General features: G+C 45.7%; 3 protein-coding genes across 3 annotated transcripts in view; 1 reads left to right on the plus strand and 2 right to left on the minus strand.

Annotated features, from left to right (window-relative positions):
* Positions 1-20,291, minus strand: part of LOC127302745 (uncharacterized) — a 146,720-nt gene that overhangs the window by 78,144 nt on the left and 48,285 nt on the right. The gene's annotated exons all lie outside the window — the stretch shown is intronic.
* LOC127304342 (F-box protein At5g07610-like) lies at positions 3,998-4,855 on the plus strand. The gene has a single exon (XM_051335030.1). The coding sequence runs from the start codon at positions 3,998-4,000 to the stop codon at positions 4,853-4,855; it is 858 nt and encodes a 285-aa protein (XP_051190990.1).
* LOC127302747 (uncharacterized) lies at positions 5,872-8,633 on the minus strand. Its single transcript, XM_051333290.2, has 4 exons — positions 8,182-8,633; positions 7,279-7,381; positions 6,422-6,580; positions 5,872-6,293 (listed from the first exon to the last, which is right to left on the minus strand). Exons 1-4 carry the CDS (start codon positions 8,613-8,615, stop codon positions 6,129-6,131), a joined length of 861 nt encoding a protein of 286 aa, XP_051189250.1. The 5' UTR covers positions 8,616-8,633; the 3' UTR covers positions 5,872-6,128.

Raw genomic sequence — 20,291 nt, forward strand, 5'->3', positions numbered from 1 at the left:
GTCTTCTTCTCCTAAGCCTACTGATGTCATGATCATATCTAGCCTATCTATGCTTACTGGTGCTATGCTTATGCCTGTGTAATTCTTGCTGGTTCTCTGTGCTAGGCCTATCCTATTTGTTTATGTCCTTGTGTTGTTCATATGCTCACTCGTGCTTTTGTTCACCCTATCCTATCCTATCCAGTGATGCTTCTGTGCTATGCCATTTCTTGCTAGTGGCCTTGCTGTTGACCTAGGTTAGCACTGTTGACACTTGTGGTGTCAGTGCTGCTCACCTATGCCCTGTGTAGTATCCATTTGATCCAATTCTTGGATCACTGCATGCTTGTGATGCTCTGCTATGCCTAGACTTGATCTAATTGATCCATTTGATCAACATATGCTAGTGTCTAGTTACCGGTTTTGATCCTTGGCTGATTGAATGGATTAATCTAGCTACTGTTGTGACTTATGCTTGCTCTAGCTAATGCACAAGTGTGTGTTGCTGCTGTTTCTATCCATAGCTCATTGGACAAGATCCAATGGTTAGGCTGCAATGGTCCATGCTACTATTGCCTCTCAATGATGCTATTTCATTGTTAATGCATGTATTACTGTGTATGTATGATTTTATGGATTAATTATGGATGAACTGCTTATGCAATGTTGATTATATGCAATGTTGTATATGATTTGATATCTCCATGATCCATTTGGAGATAATTAAAGTCTGAATCAATTTCTGGATGATGATGACTTATAGCTTTGGTTTAAATGGATGGATTGGTGGTTGATGTGAGCACAGTAGCCTTGCTACTGCTTGGTTGCTCACACAGTTTGACTAGTTCTTGTTAGCTACTCATCTTTGCTTGCACAGTAGGGTATCATACATGTTACGAATGCCACTGTGCTTTTCTGTGAAGAAATAAAGGGTTAATCTGATGGTTTCATTGGCTAGGATCTCACTAGGTGGGTTTTGGTATCTTCTAGTACTTGTATATCCTCTACTGGTGCTATCTGTGCATCTATGCTTGTCTATTTTCACATGAATACTATCTAGATGATCTTGAGCTCTAACTGCTCCACTTCTGCCAGTGATCCTTGGTCAACACCAAGTGATAACAACCCCATGAGCATCTGCTCACCTTATGCCTTGTGTCATGCTATAAAAATGGATTGGATCCACTGGATCCTCTCCAGGTATTTGTTATACCTTGTTCCAGCTCCTAGCTAGATGGCTATGCTCAGTTGCTGTTGAGCTGTTGCTTGATGTTTCTGGTTACTTGCCCTGCTCCTCCTAGCTCCTGGTGATCTTGCTTAAGTTGTCATGTCTCTGTTGGGTTTTGGTTGGTTGATTTGGATGAATGGATGGTTTCAGTGGTTGGTTTTGCTGTTCTTGAGCAAGAACAGAGATGAACTATGCACTGTTCATGGCTGGTTGCTTGGTGAATGCTTATCTGGTCGACTTGTGAATTGTTTATGGTGGTTTCTACCCTTTTATACTGACTGTTGGTTCACCTTGGCTGTGACACACAAGCCTGTCCAGACTTGGTGACTAAGCCATGGTCTTTGCTTGCTGTTGGATGCACAGCAGCTCTATGAGCTGTGTGTATACTTTGGTGAAACTTGAGCCCATGATTGGCTCAGGTTTGGTCTGTTGGTGTCTATCTTGGTTCTGGCCAAGTCTTGGACAGTGACAATTGGCCTAAACACTTGTTTTTAACCCCCTGTCTAGTTCTTCTACTTGTTTTGCAGGTTTCAAAGCTTGAGATGATCCAGGGACAAATCCTTCCAAGACACTTAGTGTAGGATCTAGGATAGAATCAAATCCTTGTAATGTTATTTTATTTTGTTTATTATTCATCCAATTATTGTAATTATGTTCCATTTATTATTCCATCCAATTCTTGTATGACAAATATTGTAAAGACAATGTAATGTGTCTGTATAATCAATAAAGCTCAAGTTTTTCTTATGAGCTCTTGTGTAATATTAACATTTACTTATGAATTATTTGTGTATATATATAATGTGATTTGACTTATGTATGTATATATGATACTATTTGAATTATAATGTGATTTGAATTATAAAGTGATTTGAATTATGAATTCATAATTCATTTATATATTGTTGATCTATTACTTCATTTGTTTTAATTCAAATGAATTATCAATTCAAATCATCTCCCAAAATCAACAAGTTACAAAAGATATCATGTCGAAATTCTCAACACTCACATTGCTTAAACCATAATTGCAATGAGAGAGAACCTCGATCTCTCTTAGGTTTTTATGCATTAAGGCGTGAAAATTTCCCTCGTTTTGCGATGAAATGCACATCCCATTTATAACTCTACCCTTCGTTGATCCTATGTTCTGGGTTATTACATTCAACCATTCAGATTAAGTCGTGAGGCACGGAGGTGAACTCCGAATTTTGGGAGTCGATTATCCACAGGGCCAACGAGCAATCGGAGGACGACGGGTTTTGTGATGAGGACATCACAACCTCCGATTTGCAGGCATATATTGGTGAAAAAGATCAGACTACGTCGAGGACGACTTCAATTCAAGTAGGGGAGGATGATGAGGACATCCCTATGATAGATACAACCAATACTTCTACAACCACATCTCAGGTACATTCGTTACTAGGAATCCTTCCTGATATATATGAGAATATGATGTTGCCTAAATCAAATGTATTTATATTATTTAGGAATGGATCTAGCATGGACGCCAAGCATTGGATTGGGAACGTGCATGGAGATGGCAACAGACCTGCAAGGATTCGGGATGGCGTTGCAAGCGAGGATTTCAGAACATTGAAGCCACCATAGTGAAGCAACGATGTTTGGATGAATTATAGAAGTTACTCCATCATGAAATTCGTCCAAAGAGTTATTTATGGTGCTGTGTCACCTTATTTAATGGGCCAGACCCATGTATTTTCGGATTAGGTATTTTAGGGGATTTTAAGAGGCCATATAAGTGGAGGAAGGCCCATTTAGGGGTGTTTTTGGCCAACCCTAGCTGGTTGGACGAAAATCCCTTGACTTCCCCCATATATAACCCTCTGTAGCCGTCATTAGAACTTGAATTTTGATTAGATTAAAAGTTAGCCAATTGCTGCAACTACGTGTTCTTCTTTTGAGCCCAACGCCCAGAACAAGACCGACTATTCGGAATCCCACCATTATCAATCAAGCTTTCATCTCTATTCGCAATATTCTGATTGCATCTTTAGTTCTTACTTTTTCTCGATTTCAGGTAGGAATTAAGACCCTTGCTGGTCAGGCTGATCGTGCTCCCGCAAGATCAGTAACTCCCGGAGATTGTCCTAGTGATTGCATTGGCGCACGAGTTTTGCACGTGTAGTCGGATCGTCAAGCACGAACCCCACCAACAAATCGATTTATCCCCATCTCATCGAAAGATCGGACACCTTTGCCCTATCATTTTGGGACTCTGACTAGGTGTCTAGATTGAAGAAGTGTCGAGTGTCATAGTGCTATCTAGAATCGAAGGGTCTATGTAGTGTTAAACTATCTGTCGACCCCAAATTTCATTTGAAATGTGCCAAATTATAGAACATTGCATAAATTTTTCTAGCACAGCGATCTATTTTACATCACTAGAACTGCACAGGTAATGTAAAATACATCACCTGGAACGGCCAAAAAGAAAATTGGTGATGTAAAAACTAAAACAAAGAAAAATAGGTGACTAGCAGACGGATGTCGCTCCCTGGCATTCATTAAGTGGTGATGTATTTCGTATAAATTTCATGTAGTTTATTTTTTAGAAACTCTTATAGATTTATTTTTTTAACCAAGTCTCATGCATGCATGTAAACCTGTAACAAATTCGAGTTTCGACTGGTAATACGGCCCAGCTATAAGCCCATATACATGAATCGTAAGATATCTTTCCGTCTCCGCACGAGTGCACGACTCCTACCCGCACGGAAACCCTCGCCGCCATTCACTTTGCCTGGATCTCTAGGTTTGCTAGCGATGCCAAGGCGCTCCAGCAGGAATAAGCAGAAGAGGGGCACGAAGCTGAGCCCGGTTTCCGAGCTCTCCGACGACCTCCTCGTCGAGATCATCTCACGGGTGCCGTTCAAGTCCACCCGCTGCTGCAAGTGCGTCTGCAGGCGGTGGCGCGACCTCGTCTTCCACCCCGATAACCGCAAGAAGCTGCCCCGTTCAATCCTCGCAGGCTTCTTCTACAATAACTTCAGCACCGGACTGGCATGTCGTTGCTACCAGAGCGTGGCGGGGAGCTGGGGCCCTCACATCGACCCCTCCCTCCCGTTTATACCCACCGCTACGGGGGTTGAAGTGTCGGACTGCTGCAACGGGTTCCTCCTATGTCGACCATCGAATCAGATGTGGAATTACGTGGTGTGCAATCCCGCCGCCAAGACATGGGTGACCGTCCGTTCCGAATGGGCCGACAGGGTGTCGGAGGCTCGACTCGGGTTCGACCCCGCCGTGTCTTCTCACTTCCATGTGTTTGAGCTTACTCATGCATTTTCGCGGGAAACAAAAGTGTGGCGTTACATCGAATCGGTGAGGATCTACTCCGCTGAAACTGGGGTTTGGACGCGTACAAGCCCTTGGGACCAGCCCGGCGCGTTTGGCACCATCTCGAGTAGCACCTTTCTCGACGGGGTGCTATATGTGTCCTCCGATGATGGCTTTGTTATAGCCGCCGTCGACTTGGAGGGAAATCACAGCGTTATTCCTTATCCCACGCCACATACTAGTGGTGCTCATGTTTTTCAATCACGTGGAAAATTGCATCTAGCAAATTATGGTCCTTCTGAACTGTCACTGTGGGCTCTTGAAGATTCTAGTTGCGAAACTTGAATATTGAAGCACAGCACCAGCCACCTGCAGCTGTTCGGAGAGAAGTACTCGTCGTTTGCGCAATGTTTCGGTGTTATCGTCCACCCAGAACAGAATATGATATCCATAGTATGCACGAATATGCGTGGCTCCGACAAATCAGTGACAAAACTATTGTCGTACGACATGGATTCTAGGGAGCTAGATTTTGTGTGTGATATTCCATATGGTTGCACGACTCCTTACCTCCCATACATAATGGTGTAGAAGAACTCATAATGGTGTACTTTATTATTATTATACTGTAGTTGTGTTACCTCTTGAACACAAGCAAAAATGATTTGTGTAGACCTTTTTTTAAAAAAAATATGATAGTTTTCGTTGGGGAGTGTTGTCATGCATGTATATATCCGGCTATTACAATTACTATATCGTCATGATTTTGTTGGATTAATGGACTCTGTCATGGCTTGTTGACATCTAGAAGTTGAGTGCGTACGCCGGGGGACAGGGAACAAGAAGAATGTGCTGCCACTGAGTCTCCAAAATCGTCACATCTCATGGGATTACCATCATTTCAGAATTGATCACATGTGACATGGACGGGATTAATTTTGACCCGAGAACCACCAAGCTGGCAGTATAGTAGTATGATCGTCTCCTACACGCTCGAACCAATAAACGGATGGACCCAGCGCGACACGGCGAAACAATGGTCGCCTCTTGGTCCTCCCCGTCGCCACCAGCCCACCATATCCATACCACCGACCATATCGTCCGTGCGCCGCTGGTTGTACCCCATGGTCACCTGCCAGCCACGCCGGCACACCACGTCAGGGTCACGCGCTCATCGCAGAAAGGGCAAATGTTGAGTACGGTTAGGTCGAGGTCCAATGAGGCAAGCAAATGTGATGCTCCTTTGGTGATCGAATCAGAGGGAGCCACACTCTGCAGAGAGGATCACATTTGTCGCCAGACGTATGCACGTCCTAGATAGGCACGAGCGGCCAAACACGCCTCAATCAGCTCACCCAGCATTATCCGATCCGGAAAGCAATTTCATCTTTTTCTTCGCGAATCTAATTTCATATTATCGCTAGCTACACAGAATAGACACTTTCGTCTGACCGAAAACAGAGTTTCATGATACAGAAGTAATAGAGAACACAGACAAGATGGACATGCTAGTATTGACCAATGACCAGTGTTGTACACACACCCGGCTGTCTGTACAACAGTGACCAAGCTCTGGCATCCTTCGATAAACATCCACATAACAAGGCACTTGTAGTTCCTACATAGCAGAAGTGAACATCTCAACCTTCTGGCCTTGCCGCCCGACGAGGGGGTCCAGGATGCTGGTCCACGTGTCGTAGTCGATGGGCGATCCGGCTCCGGGCTGGAGGAAGCCGTTCACGAAGAAGAAGGGCGCACCAGCAACCCCTCTCGTGCACCCATACTAGTAGATCAGAAGAAGTGCACAGTTTAGAGTCTTTTTCTTTTCAGTGCGACGAACAGTAAACATGTCTAGGAAATATGCATAAAACTTGTCACGCTGTACTTGAGGATGCAATAAACAAAGCTGACCTTGAAGGAAACCCTCGCTGCCGAGTCGGACCTCGAGTCGCTGAAGCCTGACTGGAACTCGGACACCGAGTTGCCAACTGCCTCGGCTGCCATCATTGATATCGCGCCGGTTACAGCGGTGCTCGACACTGACGATGTCGCGCTGTTGGAGAATTTTCCCTGCGCGTTTTAATTTCAAAATATATTAGCATTGTATGACCGAGTGGCGACTATCCTGCGTGTGCAACTCATAGTTCTCCTGAGGTGGTCTCTGTTTCGCTTGTCCTATTGTTTGTCGGGACAGCCAAGACAAATGTTGGCTGGTGATTGTTGTTCGGAGTATTCAGTTTGGTTCAAACTTTCGTTGTGTAAAGCTACTTATTGAGAAGTGTCGTAGAGTGAGCACAAGGAAGAAGGATGCAGATATGCAGTAGATTTATTGCTGCATGAGAAGAAAACTACAACCTCTGTCCAAAAATATAAGATGTTTTGATTAATCAATGAAATGAAGTATGTGATGTTATATTTAAATGCTGCTCTTGGGTGTTGTCATAAAAGTTCAGAGGCCAGTTTGCTCGTCATAGTTGGAGGAAAACAAGTATGGCGTGTTATAAAATAAAATTAAGCGCATGGGTATCAAAAGCTACAAAAGGAAAATCCTGCAATTTGGTTAGGTAACTATCAATTTCGAAATCATGAAGTATTTGATGACAGATCCCTAGAGGAGTATTATCCAAATGGGTTCCATAACTTGCATAGGTAGTTTTTTCCAAAAAAGTATAACTTGCATAGGTAACTGATAAACCACCACATGAGCTGCAATGATGGAACTAAAAGAAGAATAAAAGGTAAGTGCTAAACTGAAAAATGCAACAGACCTGGTTCTTGAAAAATAGCTCCAACAACGGATAGGTTGATGACGAATTCAAGTGGTTAGCTATATGAAGCGCACGGCAGGCCATGAATGAATAGGTGTGATACCTGCAGTTTTGCAGTATAGTTAACTGGTGTTAGAAATAGAATGAGGTGTATGGCACCATTTGCTAAGAATCACTTCTACTGCCAGATTTTATGTAAATGAAAATGCAAGGCCAGGTCACGGAATAAGTAGAGAGCCGCAAACACAATCCCTTTGTTGTTCTGAGCTGCCAGCCAATAAAAATTTGCATGTTCAAATTCAGTATAAATATCACAGGACCAAACATGACCAACGTCTGAACGAAATAACACACATCCAAAGATTCAGTCCAACTCTTAAATTCTCGAGTGTAGATGCCAAAGGGCCCAAAACTATCTATTCCTATCCATCAGCTCCGAAAACAGTTGACCACTCACAACCCCTTCTACAACAGCTAATCAGTAGCATTATAAGTATAACTCTAGCCTTTAGGCTATAGCCATGGACCGATCTCAAAGGGAAAATTGAACCCAGAGTAGACAGCACCTGAAGAGCGTCCAATAAATATCCATTTCATAAAGTTAGCAAGTTTGCAATTACTCTCTGAGTGACACAGCTACTCACACTAGCCAAGTGAAGACTAGTAGGACTTGCCAAAATTGCAATTGTAGAAGACATCCTTCGGCCAAATTTCGCAGGATCAGAAATACACAAGACAGTTCCATGCACTCGTGCAACGGAAAACTGCTCCAAAAACGCTACTTTACTTAGCACTGCGACTGATACTGATAGGAATAGGATCCCGAGACCCTGGAGCACAGATAACTGAAACAGAGCTGGAGGAGAGGGGGAAGAGACGGATTAAGGTGCGGCGCGATCTTACGGGAGCGGGAAGGGGTGGACGATGAGCGAGACCCGCGGGGAGTAGCGCTCGACGGCCAGCTTGAGCGGGGGCCACCCGTCGCGGCTGTCGGAGCAGAGCGGGTCGAGGAAGGCCTCGACGACCACGGCGTCCTTCCAGGAGCCCGCGCCGCCGTAGGCGAAGCCGTCGTAGCGCGGCGGCGGCGCGGAGGCATGCGCCTGGAGCACGAGGAGGAAGCAGGAGCAGGACGCGGCGAGCGCGCCCGCCAGGAGCAGCCGCCGGAGCAGCGGCGCGCGCGGAAGCGGCAGCGGAGCCCTCGCCATGGTGGGGAGCGGCGGTCGTGCGGCGGCGTGGCCGGCTCTGCTCCCGTAAGCAGAGGTCAGTCGCGCTCCGGCGGTGGAGGTGGTGATGCGAATCGGGTGAGCGGAAGGAGGACACGATGCGGTCGTCGCCATCGTAGAACTCAACTTGATCAAAGAAAGAGAGATTTTTTTTTTTGTTCTCGGAAGGTTTACCTAGGATGACATGTGGGTCCCGCTTCAAGTTTTGGCCCTTCGCTCCCGCTTTTTAGGTGAAAAAAGAATTTCTACTACAGTAAATATAAAGAACACATAGTGAAGACAACTCTATCAGATCCCACGTTCATCCAAAATGGTTTTAGAGGATGATGTGCATGATGAAGCTTTTAAGATCCGGAAACGGCACAATGTTTTAGAGGATGATGTGCAGGACGAACCTTTTAAGATCCCTAATGCAACATTTTATTTTTTAGATGCAAATACAAACACAATTTAAGCACCAAATACATGAATAAAAAAATAGGACGAATTCATAAAATATTGCATACCATACCCACTCCCATTCTATAAGGTTTCATCGGCGTGCTCGAAAGTTTATTTGATTTTATTACAAATAAATCAAAAGATTCTTGAGAATTTTTTTTTGTGGCTACCAGATTTCTTGTGAAATCTAGTGCAAAATATTTCCCATTAAAAATCATGCGGGGTTCAATCCTTAAATTATAAAAACCGCCGTAGGAAATTTCCTAAGGATTTGAATCCGTCAAGATTCATATGCAAAAATCCTTTAAATCAAAGAGACCTAAAACAACATCATTAGCATAGCTACAACATGAAGAGAGAGTATCACGCACCATCGCGGGCTGAACCCCTCCCTCCCAAGTTTGTTTCGTTACATGCCAACCTGATGCCAAGGTCTCCGCTGACGTAATCCCGCGATGTGAGGTCGCCTTGCCATCCGCCCATTATGTTGGGATGCATTATCATGAGACGTATCTTCTCGACCAACATCTATTGCCTCGTCCGTTTTTTCTCGAGAAAATCCTGCACGCCTCAAAGTCGACCTTGGCCTTCTTTATTTTCAACTACCTATCTCTTGTTGAGACGGGCATAATAATTGAGAGAAAACAATTTCACGGTCATCAGTTTTGGCACCGTGTGCTAGGACACGTCATCTTCTCCAGCTCGAACAAGGTGACTACATGTTGCAACTCGCATGGATCAAAATTCAGCAACCCGGCCTTCTTTGTCGTTGTGTGAAACGGAGTTTCAGCTCCCAAGCTCATATGCTCCCGCTAGAATAAAAGAAACATATGAAACAAAACAACTGAAATATTTGTATAATGAACGTCAACAGGTGCCAACATTGTTCAAAAAAAGACATGTGGAGTGGTTTGTGCACAACAAAACAAAAGTGAGTGTTGTAAACAACAAATTTATGTACTGTTGTAGATGCTTTAAAATGCATTTTTTTTTTACAGAACATCTGGTGTTTGCAAAACAGGCTGCACGATGATGGCTACACGCGGGCTGTGGATCACGGGCCGTAGCCCGTGGAATAGAGGTAGTCCGGGCTTGTAATCTGGATCAACATTTCTCACACCCTCCCCTAGTCCCCTCGCAAAAAATATGAGGAAAAACTCTGCACGCAGCCGGAAGCAGAGGGTGTGGGTCCACATACGGGCGGCGTGATGTGTGGTGAGGCGGGCAGCGGTCAGGGTCCGGTGGCTGGCGCGCGCACGCACGCCGGCACGCGCACACGCAACCGCACCAGCATGGCCATGCCGACTGTCACTGTCTTCCTTGTGTGTAGCAGCTGGAAACTTGGGTTTCCTCGCCGCCGATCGATGCCGATGCCGATGCCGCACCGCAGCAGCCTTCACGCCCACGAGCAGCTACGGTTGTGACGGATAGTACTACTACGAGAGTAGCACCTTTTAATGAAGTGAGCAGTGGAGTAAACGCAGTTGGTGGTACTCCATTCATTGAACTCGTTGAGATTTTTTCCCCCAGGATCGATCGATCGATCCAAAGCCCAAAGGGCAACAGTGCACAAAGGGTAGTACGACGGAACGCAGCGGCAGCGCTGCGTTTTTACTATGCTCAGTCCGGGCCGGCCGTGTTAATCAGCAGCACCCGTCATGTCAGCTCACGCGCTGCACTCACTGCACTGCGCTGCGCGCATAAAACCATGCCCGTTGCGTACTACCAAATGCGTGCCCGTGCTCCGCCTCCGCCTCCATCTCCTTCTCTTGCTGCTGGTATCCCGGCCATTGTTCTTCCATTCCCAGCAAGCAGTCACAGATGAGAGGCGAGGGACAGAGTGACATTTTTAAGATCCAGGAAAGCCGGACCCTAGCTCCAATGTTTATCGCCCGGCAGTCCGGCACGGCCGGCTCCTGTCCGAATCCACCACCGCTCGGGGTCTCGCGTCGCCTCGCCTAGGTACCAACAAAACAAAACGATGGTTACCCTTGTAACTTGGGCTCCCCGGATTATCTTAGCCGCTCCTACCAGTACCACCCATGCTGCCGTACGTAGTCCGATTCTTTAACCACCACCCCAGCTGCCTATCCACTCACGACAAGCAGCCACACTGATAAATTTCCCATGAAATTTGCTGCTCATCTTCCTCCTAGCTCCGTGCCGGCAGAGGCTTGAGGAACGGTCGAGGAGTGGCGATCTCGCAATGACGCTGTGATGATGATGATGGAGGATCGCTTCTTCGACGCCGTCGCGCGCGCACCAAAGGTGGCAGCGGTGACGTGGCTCGGCACCAGAAAAATCGGATCATTTGATTTCTTGCAGAGATCAGGATTGCTTCTTTTGCTCCCTCTGTTCGCGGCCGAACCAGACTAGGAAGGGGAGCGATGGCTGATGATGGTCGTGACATATTGAGCGTCAGTCAACCTCCACCGCTTTGATGCCCTTCACTGCATAGTAGTCTGCATTGCTTCCTCTGCAGCTACGCTGGTCTGGGCTGGACCGCGTCATCATTGCGACCGCGAATCAGCAGCAGAGGCGCGCCTCTGCCCCAAATCTCCTTTCTATGTAGTACGCTCGTCTGATTCGCGAGGTTTATCGCGTGGCGTCACGTGGACGGACGGATAATCCTACCACTTTTTCCTTCTTCCTTTTGGATAGGGCTGGTCGTTTCTTCAGTAGCCAAAATTCAGGAGTTTCCTACATAAACTTGGTTTATAGGCGAGAGGAGTTGTTACCGACCATGAAGTGCGACAATGTTGCATACAAGCATACTATGTAAACTGTTGTTGAGTGATTAATATATTTTGGTGCCAATGGCACCTTTGCCTGTTCAAAACAAAATCCATCCCTTCAAACAAATCATTGAAAGAGTGCCTACCAAATCTATCATGAAACCTATAGAGTTGATTACTCTAAGAGCATCTTCAACCGCATCCTCAAAGCGCCCCCCAAGGGATTTGGGGCGCGTCGGACGAAAAAACGTTCCCAGCCGCGTGATCCAAAGCCTTTTTTGTTCGGCGTGGCCCGATACGATGTCGGGCGCCCCAAGCCCGTCCCCGCCCCACAAGGGACGCTCCGGGTCGCCGAACACAATGAAAAGCAAGGCGAAGAGACGCGGGATCGACGCGTCAGCGGCTCGAAAGACTAAAATCCCGTTGCCTACCTTTGGTCAAGCGACGTTAATGGCGTCCCAGATTTTCCAGGTGACGCAGGGACGCGTCTCGTCGTGCATGGCCGCGTGGCCATCCGCGTCGGCGTTTATTGCGTCCAACGACCCGCTGCCGCCGCTGTACATTAAGAGCGTCCCTGCGGTTCTTGTTCCTCTCAATCTCTCGCCGCTCCCAAATCTTCTCCTCGCCGCTCCAACCTCTATCCAATGTCGTCCTCGTCGTCCCGCAAGATCGCCGCGGCGAACGGCTTCGGCCGCGGTAGCCTCACCGTGGTCGAGGCGTGGGCGTTGTACCGCGCGGGATATCCCGTCCCGTCGGACATGCGCCTGCCAAGCAGCAACAGGTGGAGGATGGCCGTCAACGGCATAGGCATCCCGCCGCCACCGTCGCCGGGCACGGAGCACTGGAGGGACACGGCGGTCTCGACTCACCGCCGAGGAACGGGCGGATCCAACCTGGGCAGCCACCAGCAACGACGGCTGGTGGATCGCCTACTTCCAGGCGCATCACGGCATGGAGATGAACAGCACCACCGGCCTCGTCGGCCGGCCGAACAGTTGGAACAAGGACGGGCGCGTCCTCTTCTGGGGCGTTCCGGGGCGCACCCTGGAGAACGTCGTCGACGACATCCACAACGGCACTCCAAGGTTGGAGACACCGTCCGCGCTGCCACCATCTCCCGCAGCACGCTGGCAGCCGACGAGGACGTACTCGTCCTCCTCCAACCTACCTCATTAGGACCGACGCGATTGGCGCCGTCCTCGTCGCACCGCGTTGCGCCCTACACCGTCCCCAAGCGGAGGTGAAGGAGGAGGAGCTGGAGTTCGCGACGCCGCCAGCCAATCTGAGACGCGGCGCCAGCGGTAGCCGACAGCAGCAAAGGTGCGGCGGCGGTGCCCTCCTCATCCCGAAGCCGGAGGTGAAGGAGGAGCAGGATGACGAGGCAGCCGGGCAGGCTGTGCTGCTCGCGGAGTACGAGCGTCAGCAGCGTCTCATCGCGAGCAGCGACGACCCCGAGGACTACCCAGGGCTGCACGTGACGTTCGCGGCGTCGCTGAACGACAAGGATGCCTGGAGGGGCGACCTCGACACGGCGGTCGCCATGTCCATCCGCGACATCGGCAAGCCGCTCGTGGACCTCACCGACGGCGGCGAGGCTGGGCCAAGCGGCATGGTGAAGGACGAGCCCATCGACGAGCCCGACGAGCGCGTCAAGCAGGAGGTCGTTACCGACGACATGTACAACTTCCACCAGTACTACGATGCCTCTGGCCGCCGCAAGTACTTCTAGATTAGGTTTTAGTTTAAATTTAATCGAATTTCGTTCGAAACTATGTAATATATAGCAAGTTTGAATGAATTCGCTCAAGTTTTAAATTTCTAAAAAAAAAATTGGGGGACGCGGCTGGGGAGCGACATCCCCAAACGCGGCACGAACAAAACACGTCCCTCAAATGCTCGATCCGGCGCCGTTTGGGGAACGCTTTGTGGACGCGACTGGAGATGCTCTAAGGCTAAACTCTAAAGAGAATCAAACATCACCCAAGCCTTCCATTCGGAGACTTCTTTTGTTCTAATTATTTAGCTAAATTATCTCATTGCCAAAACTCGATTAACTATAAAAATTAGAGTGAAAGCTTACTTAAATAATTATACAAAGTCATAAAAGTTTTACTTGAACTATCAAGACTTACTCCCAGTAGCATAATAACTCAACAATTACCACTAACTATCATGGCATTTCAAAAATCAAAAGTGGGAGTTGAAAGACATACCTTTCGCTCACAAATTCACGTTCTTCTTCAGTATGAACTTGTTTCTTCAAAACTTATATTATACCACACTATTTGTAAATATTAAAAGCATAAGAGGCAAATGGAATCACTTTGAGAGAAAGGATAAAAGGTAGTTTTTGTTGTATTTTTTAATTGGGGTAAAAGAATAGTAAAATGGTGGAAAAGAAAGTCTATAAAAACTTCAAACTAAAAAGAATGACAAATAAAAAGCAAAGTGTTGGCATTTGTCCAACCCGAGTGTTTCAGAGCTCATAAAGAGATATAGTACAACCTCTTTATTAAAAAAATAAAATTCACCGCACTTATGACTCGGGGAGACATCACCAAACTTAGGCTTTTGCAAGCTCACCTTGTGCTTCATTGCGGTACTGAATAGTTTCATTAGTTGGACGAATAGTCTACGCTTGATGTCATGTCTTGGGTGGCATCCATACTTAAATCCAACACATGGATTACAAGTAGTACCAGTGAAATATTCCTTCATATATACTTAATGAAAACATTAGTCCATAGGGGTTATCATTAATTAGCAAAACCACACATAGGGACAATATACCCTTACAACCGCTTTGGTTCTTTCTTGAAGAGCCTGCACATCTTGCTTAAGTGTCATAGCTTGGGGTTAGACAACTTATTAGCAAGATTTTCATGGTTCTCTATGACTTTCGTTAAGATATTATTTTACTTAGCATTGCATAAAGGTTTTTAATATTTTCTAGCACAGAGTGATTACCATTATTTACTCCCATCCGAACTTAGAATAATATGAAATCAATTTTGTTGGAAATATAACAAGTACTATCCCATAAAAAATGATAGGAATGAAGGCTAACCCATGCATATACTATTTCGCGAGTTGTTATGAACTATCATATAAATGGTCAAGAATTGATACGGATGAAGGGAATTTATGCAAAAGACCAGATGAAGACAAAATTTTAGAAATACGAGTTAAAGGAACAACTAGTCGAACATAAGAACAATTTAAGTGTTGTTGCTAACTTCGTTACTCAATGTAGGTTCTTCGCTGGGTGGATTGGAATTGGAAGGATTGAAATAAAATGAGGTAATTTAGCTAAGGTTGCCATTTTCAAGAAAGTAAACTAGTGTCTTTGTCGATCATATTGTGTTGTAAAAATATTGTTTACCATTAGTTATAAAGATATACATGGGGCTACATGCACCTTCAACCATTCATCTTAAGCATGGTTCTTATTTCAGAGCGTTGAGCATTCTAACCTTGAACCCTAACCACTTTGAAAGTGCATGGAGTCCCCATATGTGGTTTTGGTAATTAGCTAGTGATAATCCATATAAACTAATGTTTGCACTGAGTTTTGTTTGACGGTTTTGGACATAACAAAAATGTTTGAACCATATGTTGGAATCAAAGTTGAAAGAATAAGAAAATGAAGAAGACCAAGTGTTAATTAAGATGTTCGAAGAGTGATCCAAAGATTGGTCAAATAGGAGTTTAGCTGGCAAGTATGTCTTGAACACGAAGATGGAGTGAGCACTCATAACCATAATGAAGAAAATAAGAAATGAAGTGCAAGTTCAAGATGATCCATCTCGAAATATCATATGCTTGAATTTTGTCATCCAATAACGATCATGTATATATGAAGATATGCCAAAGAATAGGCTCTCTCATAGTGGATTATGGGGAAGCAATCTGCAACACTTCATCAAGCTAGCACAATCAAGAAAAGCGTTCCATCTTTATGGTGTGAAGATCATCATCAACTAGCGCAAGTGGAATGCAGAAGTTTAGGGTTTGTTCTTGGTATAATTTCAAATTACTAGTCCCTTGTTGTTGTTGGGAGACCGGGTGTTAGGATCAGTAGCAGTACTCTTAAGAGTGGCTTTTGAATGAATAACTTGATCGTATCATTCAAAGAGGTCAAACCCCTTTCATGGTTGGCATCATGTTTCTTGGTTTTTAATTGGATCTTATCCATGAGATGTTTTAGGGTTTGTGGTAATTCTCATGACAAGCTCTAGTTCATCGAAAACAGATTTCAAACAGAAAACTTGTTGCATTTTTGACCTTTTACTGGTTCTTCATCGAGTGAGGTTCTTCACCTCTAGATTTATGGGATGCTGCTTGTTGTTATCTTTCCAAATAAAAATAGATTCATCCTATTTTGGAGTTCAGATGTGGAAGATCTTGCATTTTTATTTTGTGTCATTTCAGGAGTTCGAGGTCAGAGACTCTGGTGTCTCTCAACCCGGAGACTCCTGGGTGTGATCGTGATACGTCCCAAACGTATCTATAATTTCTTATGTTCCATGCTAGTTTTATGACAATACTTACATGTTTTGTTCACACTTTATATCGTTTTGATGCGTTTTCCGGAACTAACCTATTGACGAGATGCCGAAGTGCCAGTTCCTGTTTTCTGCTGTTTTTGGTTTCAGAAATCCTAGTAAGAAAATATTCTCGGAATCGGACGAAATCAATGCCCAGCATCTTAGAATTCCACGAAGCTTCCAGAACACCCGAGAGGGACCAGAGGAGGGCCACAGGGCCACCAGACACTAGGGCGGCGCGGCCAAGGAGCCAGGCGCGCCCCCTATTGTGTCACCGCCTCGTCAGCCCTCCGACTCCGCCTCTTCGCCTATTTAAAGGTCCCTGACCTAAATCTTCGATACGGAAAATCGACGGTACGAGAAACCTTCTAGAGCCGCCGCCATCGCGAAGCCAAGATCTGGGGGACAGGAGTCTCTGTTCCGGCACGCCGCCGGGACGGGGAAGTGCCCCCGGAAGGCTTCTCCATCATCACCACCGCCATCTTCATCAACGCTGCTGTCTCCCATGAGGAGGGAGTAGTTCTCCATCGAGGCTAAGGGATGTACCGGTAGCTATGTGGTTAATCTCTCTCTCCTATGTACTTCAATACAATAATCTCATGAGCTGCCTTACATGATTGAGATTCATATGATGATGCTTGTAATCTAGATGTCATTATGCTAGTCAAGTGGATTTTACTTATGTGATCTCCGGAGACTCCTTGTTCCAAATGTGTAAAGGTGACAGTGTGTGCACCGTGTGGGTCTCTTAGGCTATATTTCACAGAATACTTATTCACTGTTATGAATAGCATAGTGAAGTGCTTATTTATATCCCTTTATGATTGCAATGTGTTTTGTATCACAATTTATCTGTGTGCTACTCTAGTGATGTTATTAAAGTAGTCTATTCCTCCTGCACGGTGTAATGGTGACAGTGTGTGCATCGTGTAGTACTTGGCGTAGGCTATGATTGTGATCTCTTGTAGATTATGAAGTTAACTATTGCTATGATAGTATTGATGTGATCTATGCCTCCTTCATAGTGTGATGGTGACAGTGTGCATGCTATGTTAGTACTTGGTTTGGTTATGTTGATCTGTCATGCACTCTAAGGTTACTTAAACATGAACATCGAATATTGTGGAGCTTGTTAACTCCGGTATTGAGGGTTCGTGTAATCCTACACAGTTAGTGGTGTTCATCATCCAACAAGAGGGTGTAGAGTCTAGCATCTATCTATTTATTCTGTTATGTGATCAATGTTGAGAGTGTCCACTAGTGAAAGTATGATCCCTAGGCCTTGTTCCTAAATACTGCTATCGCTGCTTGTTATCGTTACGTTGCATGTTTACTTCCTGCAATATTACTACCATCAACAGCACGCCAGCAAGCACTTTTCTGGCGCCGTTACTACTGCTCATATTCATTCATACCACTTGTATTTCACTATCTCTTCGCCGAACTAGTGCACCTATACATCTGACAAGTGTATTAGGTGTGTTGGGGACACAAGAGACTTCTTGTATTGTGATCGCAGGGTTGCTTGAGAGGGATATCTTTGACCTCTTCCTCCCTGAGTTCGATAAACCTTGGGTGATCCACTTAAGGGAAACTTGCTGCTGTTCTACAAACCTCTGCTCTTGGAGGCCTGATACGTCTCCGACGTATCGATAATTTCTTATGTTCCATGCCACATTATTGATGTTATCTACATGTTTTATGCACACTTTATGGCATATTCGTGCATTTTCTGGAACTAACCTATTAACAAGATGCCGAAGTGCCAGTTTCTGTTTTCTGCTGTTTTTGGTTTCAGAAATCCTAGTAAAGAAATATTCTCGGAATTGGACGAAATCAACGCCCAGGTTCCTATTTTGCCCGGAAGCATCCAGAACACCCGAGAGCCGCCAGAGGGAAGCCCTGGGGGCCCCACACCACACCCTGGCGCGGCCAGAGGGGGGCTGCGCCGCCCTATAGTGTGGGCCCCCCAGGCCCCCTCCGAGGCTGCCCTTCCGCCTACTTAAAGCCTCCGTCGCGAAAACCCTATCGCGTTGGACGAAACCCACAGAAACCTTCCAGAGCCGCCGCCATCGCGAAGCCAAGATCTAGGGGACAGGAGTCTCTGTTCCGGCACGCCGCCGGAACAGGGAAGTGCCCCCGGAAGGCTTCTCCATCGACACCGCTGCCATCTCCACCGCCATCTTCATCACCGCTGCTGCTCCCATAAGGAGGGAGTAGTTCTCCATCGAGGCTCGGGGCTGTACCGGTAGCTATGTGGTTCATCTCTCTCCTATGTACTTCAATACAATAATCTCATGAGCTGCCTTACATGATTGAGATTCATATGATGGTGCTTGTAATCTAGATGTCGTTATGCTAGTCAAGTGAATTTTACTTATGTGATCTCCGGAGACTCCTTGTTCCACGTGTGTAAAGGTGATAGTGTGTGCACCGTGTGGGACTCTTAGGCTATATTTCACAAAATACTTATTCACTGTTATGAATGGCATAGTGAAGTGCTTATTTATATCTCTTTATGATTGCAATGTATTTTGTATCACAATTTATCTATGTGCTACTCTAGCAATGTTATTAAAGTAGTTTTATTCCTCCTGCACGGTGTAATGGTGACAGTGTGTGCATCCGTGTTAGTACTTGGTTTATGCTATGATTATGATCTCTTGTAGATTATGAAGTTAACTATTGCTATGATGGTATTGATGTGTATTATTCCTCCTACATAGCATGAAGGTGACAGTGTGCATGCTATGTTAGTACTTGGTTTAGTCGAATTGATCTTTCATGCACTCTAAGGTTATTTAAATATGAACATTGAATTGTGGAGCTTGTTAACTCCGGCATTGAGGATTCGTGTAATCCTACGCAATGTGTTCATCATCCAACAAAGTGTAGAGTATGCATTTATCTATTCTGTTATGTGATCAATGTTGAGAGTGTCCACTAGTGAAAGTGTAATCCCTAGGCCTTGTTCCTAAATACTGCTATCGCTGCTTGTTTCTTTATTTCTTTGCGTTACTATCTTTGCAATACTACCACCATCAACTACACGCCAGCAAGCTATTTTCTGGCACCGTTGCTACTGCTCATACTTATTCATACCACCTGTATTTCACTATCTCTTCGCCGAACTAGTACACCTATTAGGTGTGTTGGGGACACAAGAGACTTCTTGCTTTGTGGTTGCAGGGTTGCATGAGAGGGATATCTTTGACCTCTTCCTCCCTGAGATCGATAAACCTTGGGTGATCCACTTAAGGGAAACTTGCTGCTGTTCTACAAACCTCTGCTCTTGGAGGCCCAACACTGTCTACAAGAATAGAAGCTCCCGTAGACATCAAGCTATTTTCTGGCGCCGTTGTCGGGGAGGAAAGGTAAAAGGTACTCACACTCCGGATCTCGGCTACTAAGCTATTTTCCGGCGCCGTTGTAAGTACTCGAAGCTATTTCGTTTAGATCCTGCAATTGCAACTTTTTGTTTCTTGTTTACACTAGTAAGGTGATGGCATGTAACTCACACGTTCGTTGGGAACCCCAAGAGGAAGGTATGATGCGCACAGCAGCAAGTTTTCCCTCAGAAAGAAACCAAGGTTTATCGAACCAGGAGGAGCCAAGAAGCACGTTGAAGGTTGATGGCGGCGGGATGTAGTGCGGCGCAACACCAGAGATTCCAGCGCCAACGTGGAACCTGCACAACACAACCAAAGTACTTTGCCCCAATGAAACAGTGAGGTTGTCAATCTCACCGGCTTGCTGTAACAAAGGATTAACCGTATTGTGTGGAAGATGATTGTTTGCAGAAAACAGTAGAACAAGTATTGCAAAGAGATTGTATTTCAAGAAAGAGAATTGGACCGGGGTCCACAGTTCACTAGAGGTGTCTCTCCCATAAGATAAACAGCATGTTGGGTGAACAAATTACAGTTGGGCAATTGACAAATAAAGAGGGCATGACCATGCACATACATATCATGATGAGTATAGTGAGATTTAATTGGGCATTACGACAAAGTACATAGACCGCCATCCAACTGCATCTATGACTAAACAGTCCACCTTCAGGTTAT

Source organism: Lolium perenne, chromosome 5 (assembly GCF_019359855.2).
Source record: "Lolium perenne isolate Kyuss_39 chromosome 5, Kyuss_2.0, whole genome shotgun sequence".
In the NCBI taxonomy this organism is placed as follows: Eukaryota; Viridiplantae; Streptophyta; class Magnoliopsida; order Poales; family Poaceae; genus Lolium; species Lolium perenne.

What these genes read in the sequence shown, in the direction of transcription:
- LOC127304342 (XM_051335030.1), top strand. Translation starts at nt 3,998, where the DNA reads ATGCCAAGGCGCTCCAGCAGGAATAAGCAGAAGAGGGGCACGAAGCTG.
- LOC127302747 (XM_051333290.2), bottom strand. Translation starts at nt 8,615, where the DNA reads ATGGCGACGACCGCATCGTGTCCTCCTTCCGCTCACCCGATTCGCATC. An exon ending in GTCCACCCCTTCCCGCTCCC is followed by an intron (nt 7,382 to 8,181) that starts GTAAGATCGCGC and finishes GCAAAACTGCAG; the next exon opens with GTATCACACCTATTCATTCA. An exon ending in CAGCGAGGGTTTCCTTCAAG is followed by an intron (nt 6,294 to 6,421) that starts GTCAGCTTTGTT and finishes CTGATCTACTAG; the next exon opens with TATGGGTGCACGAGAGGGGT.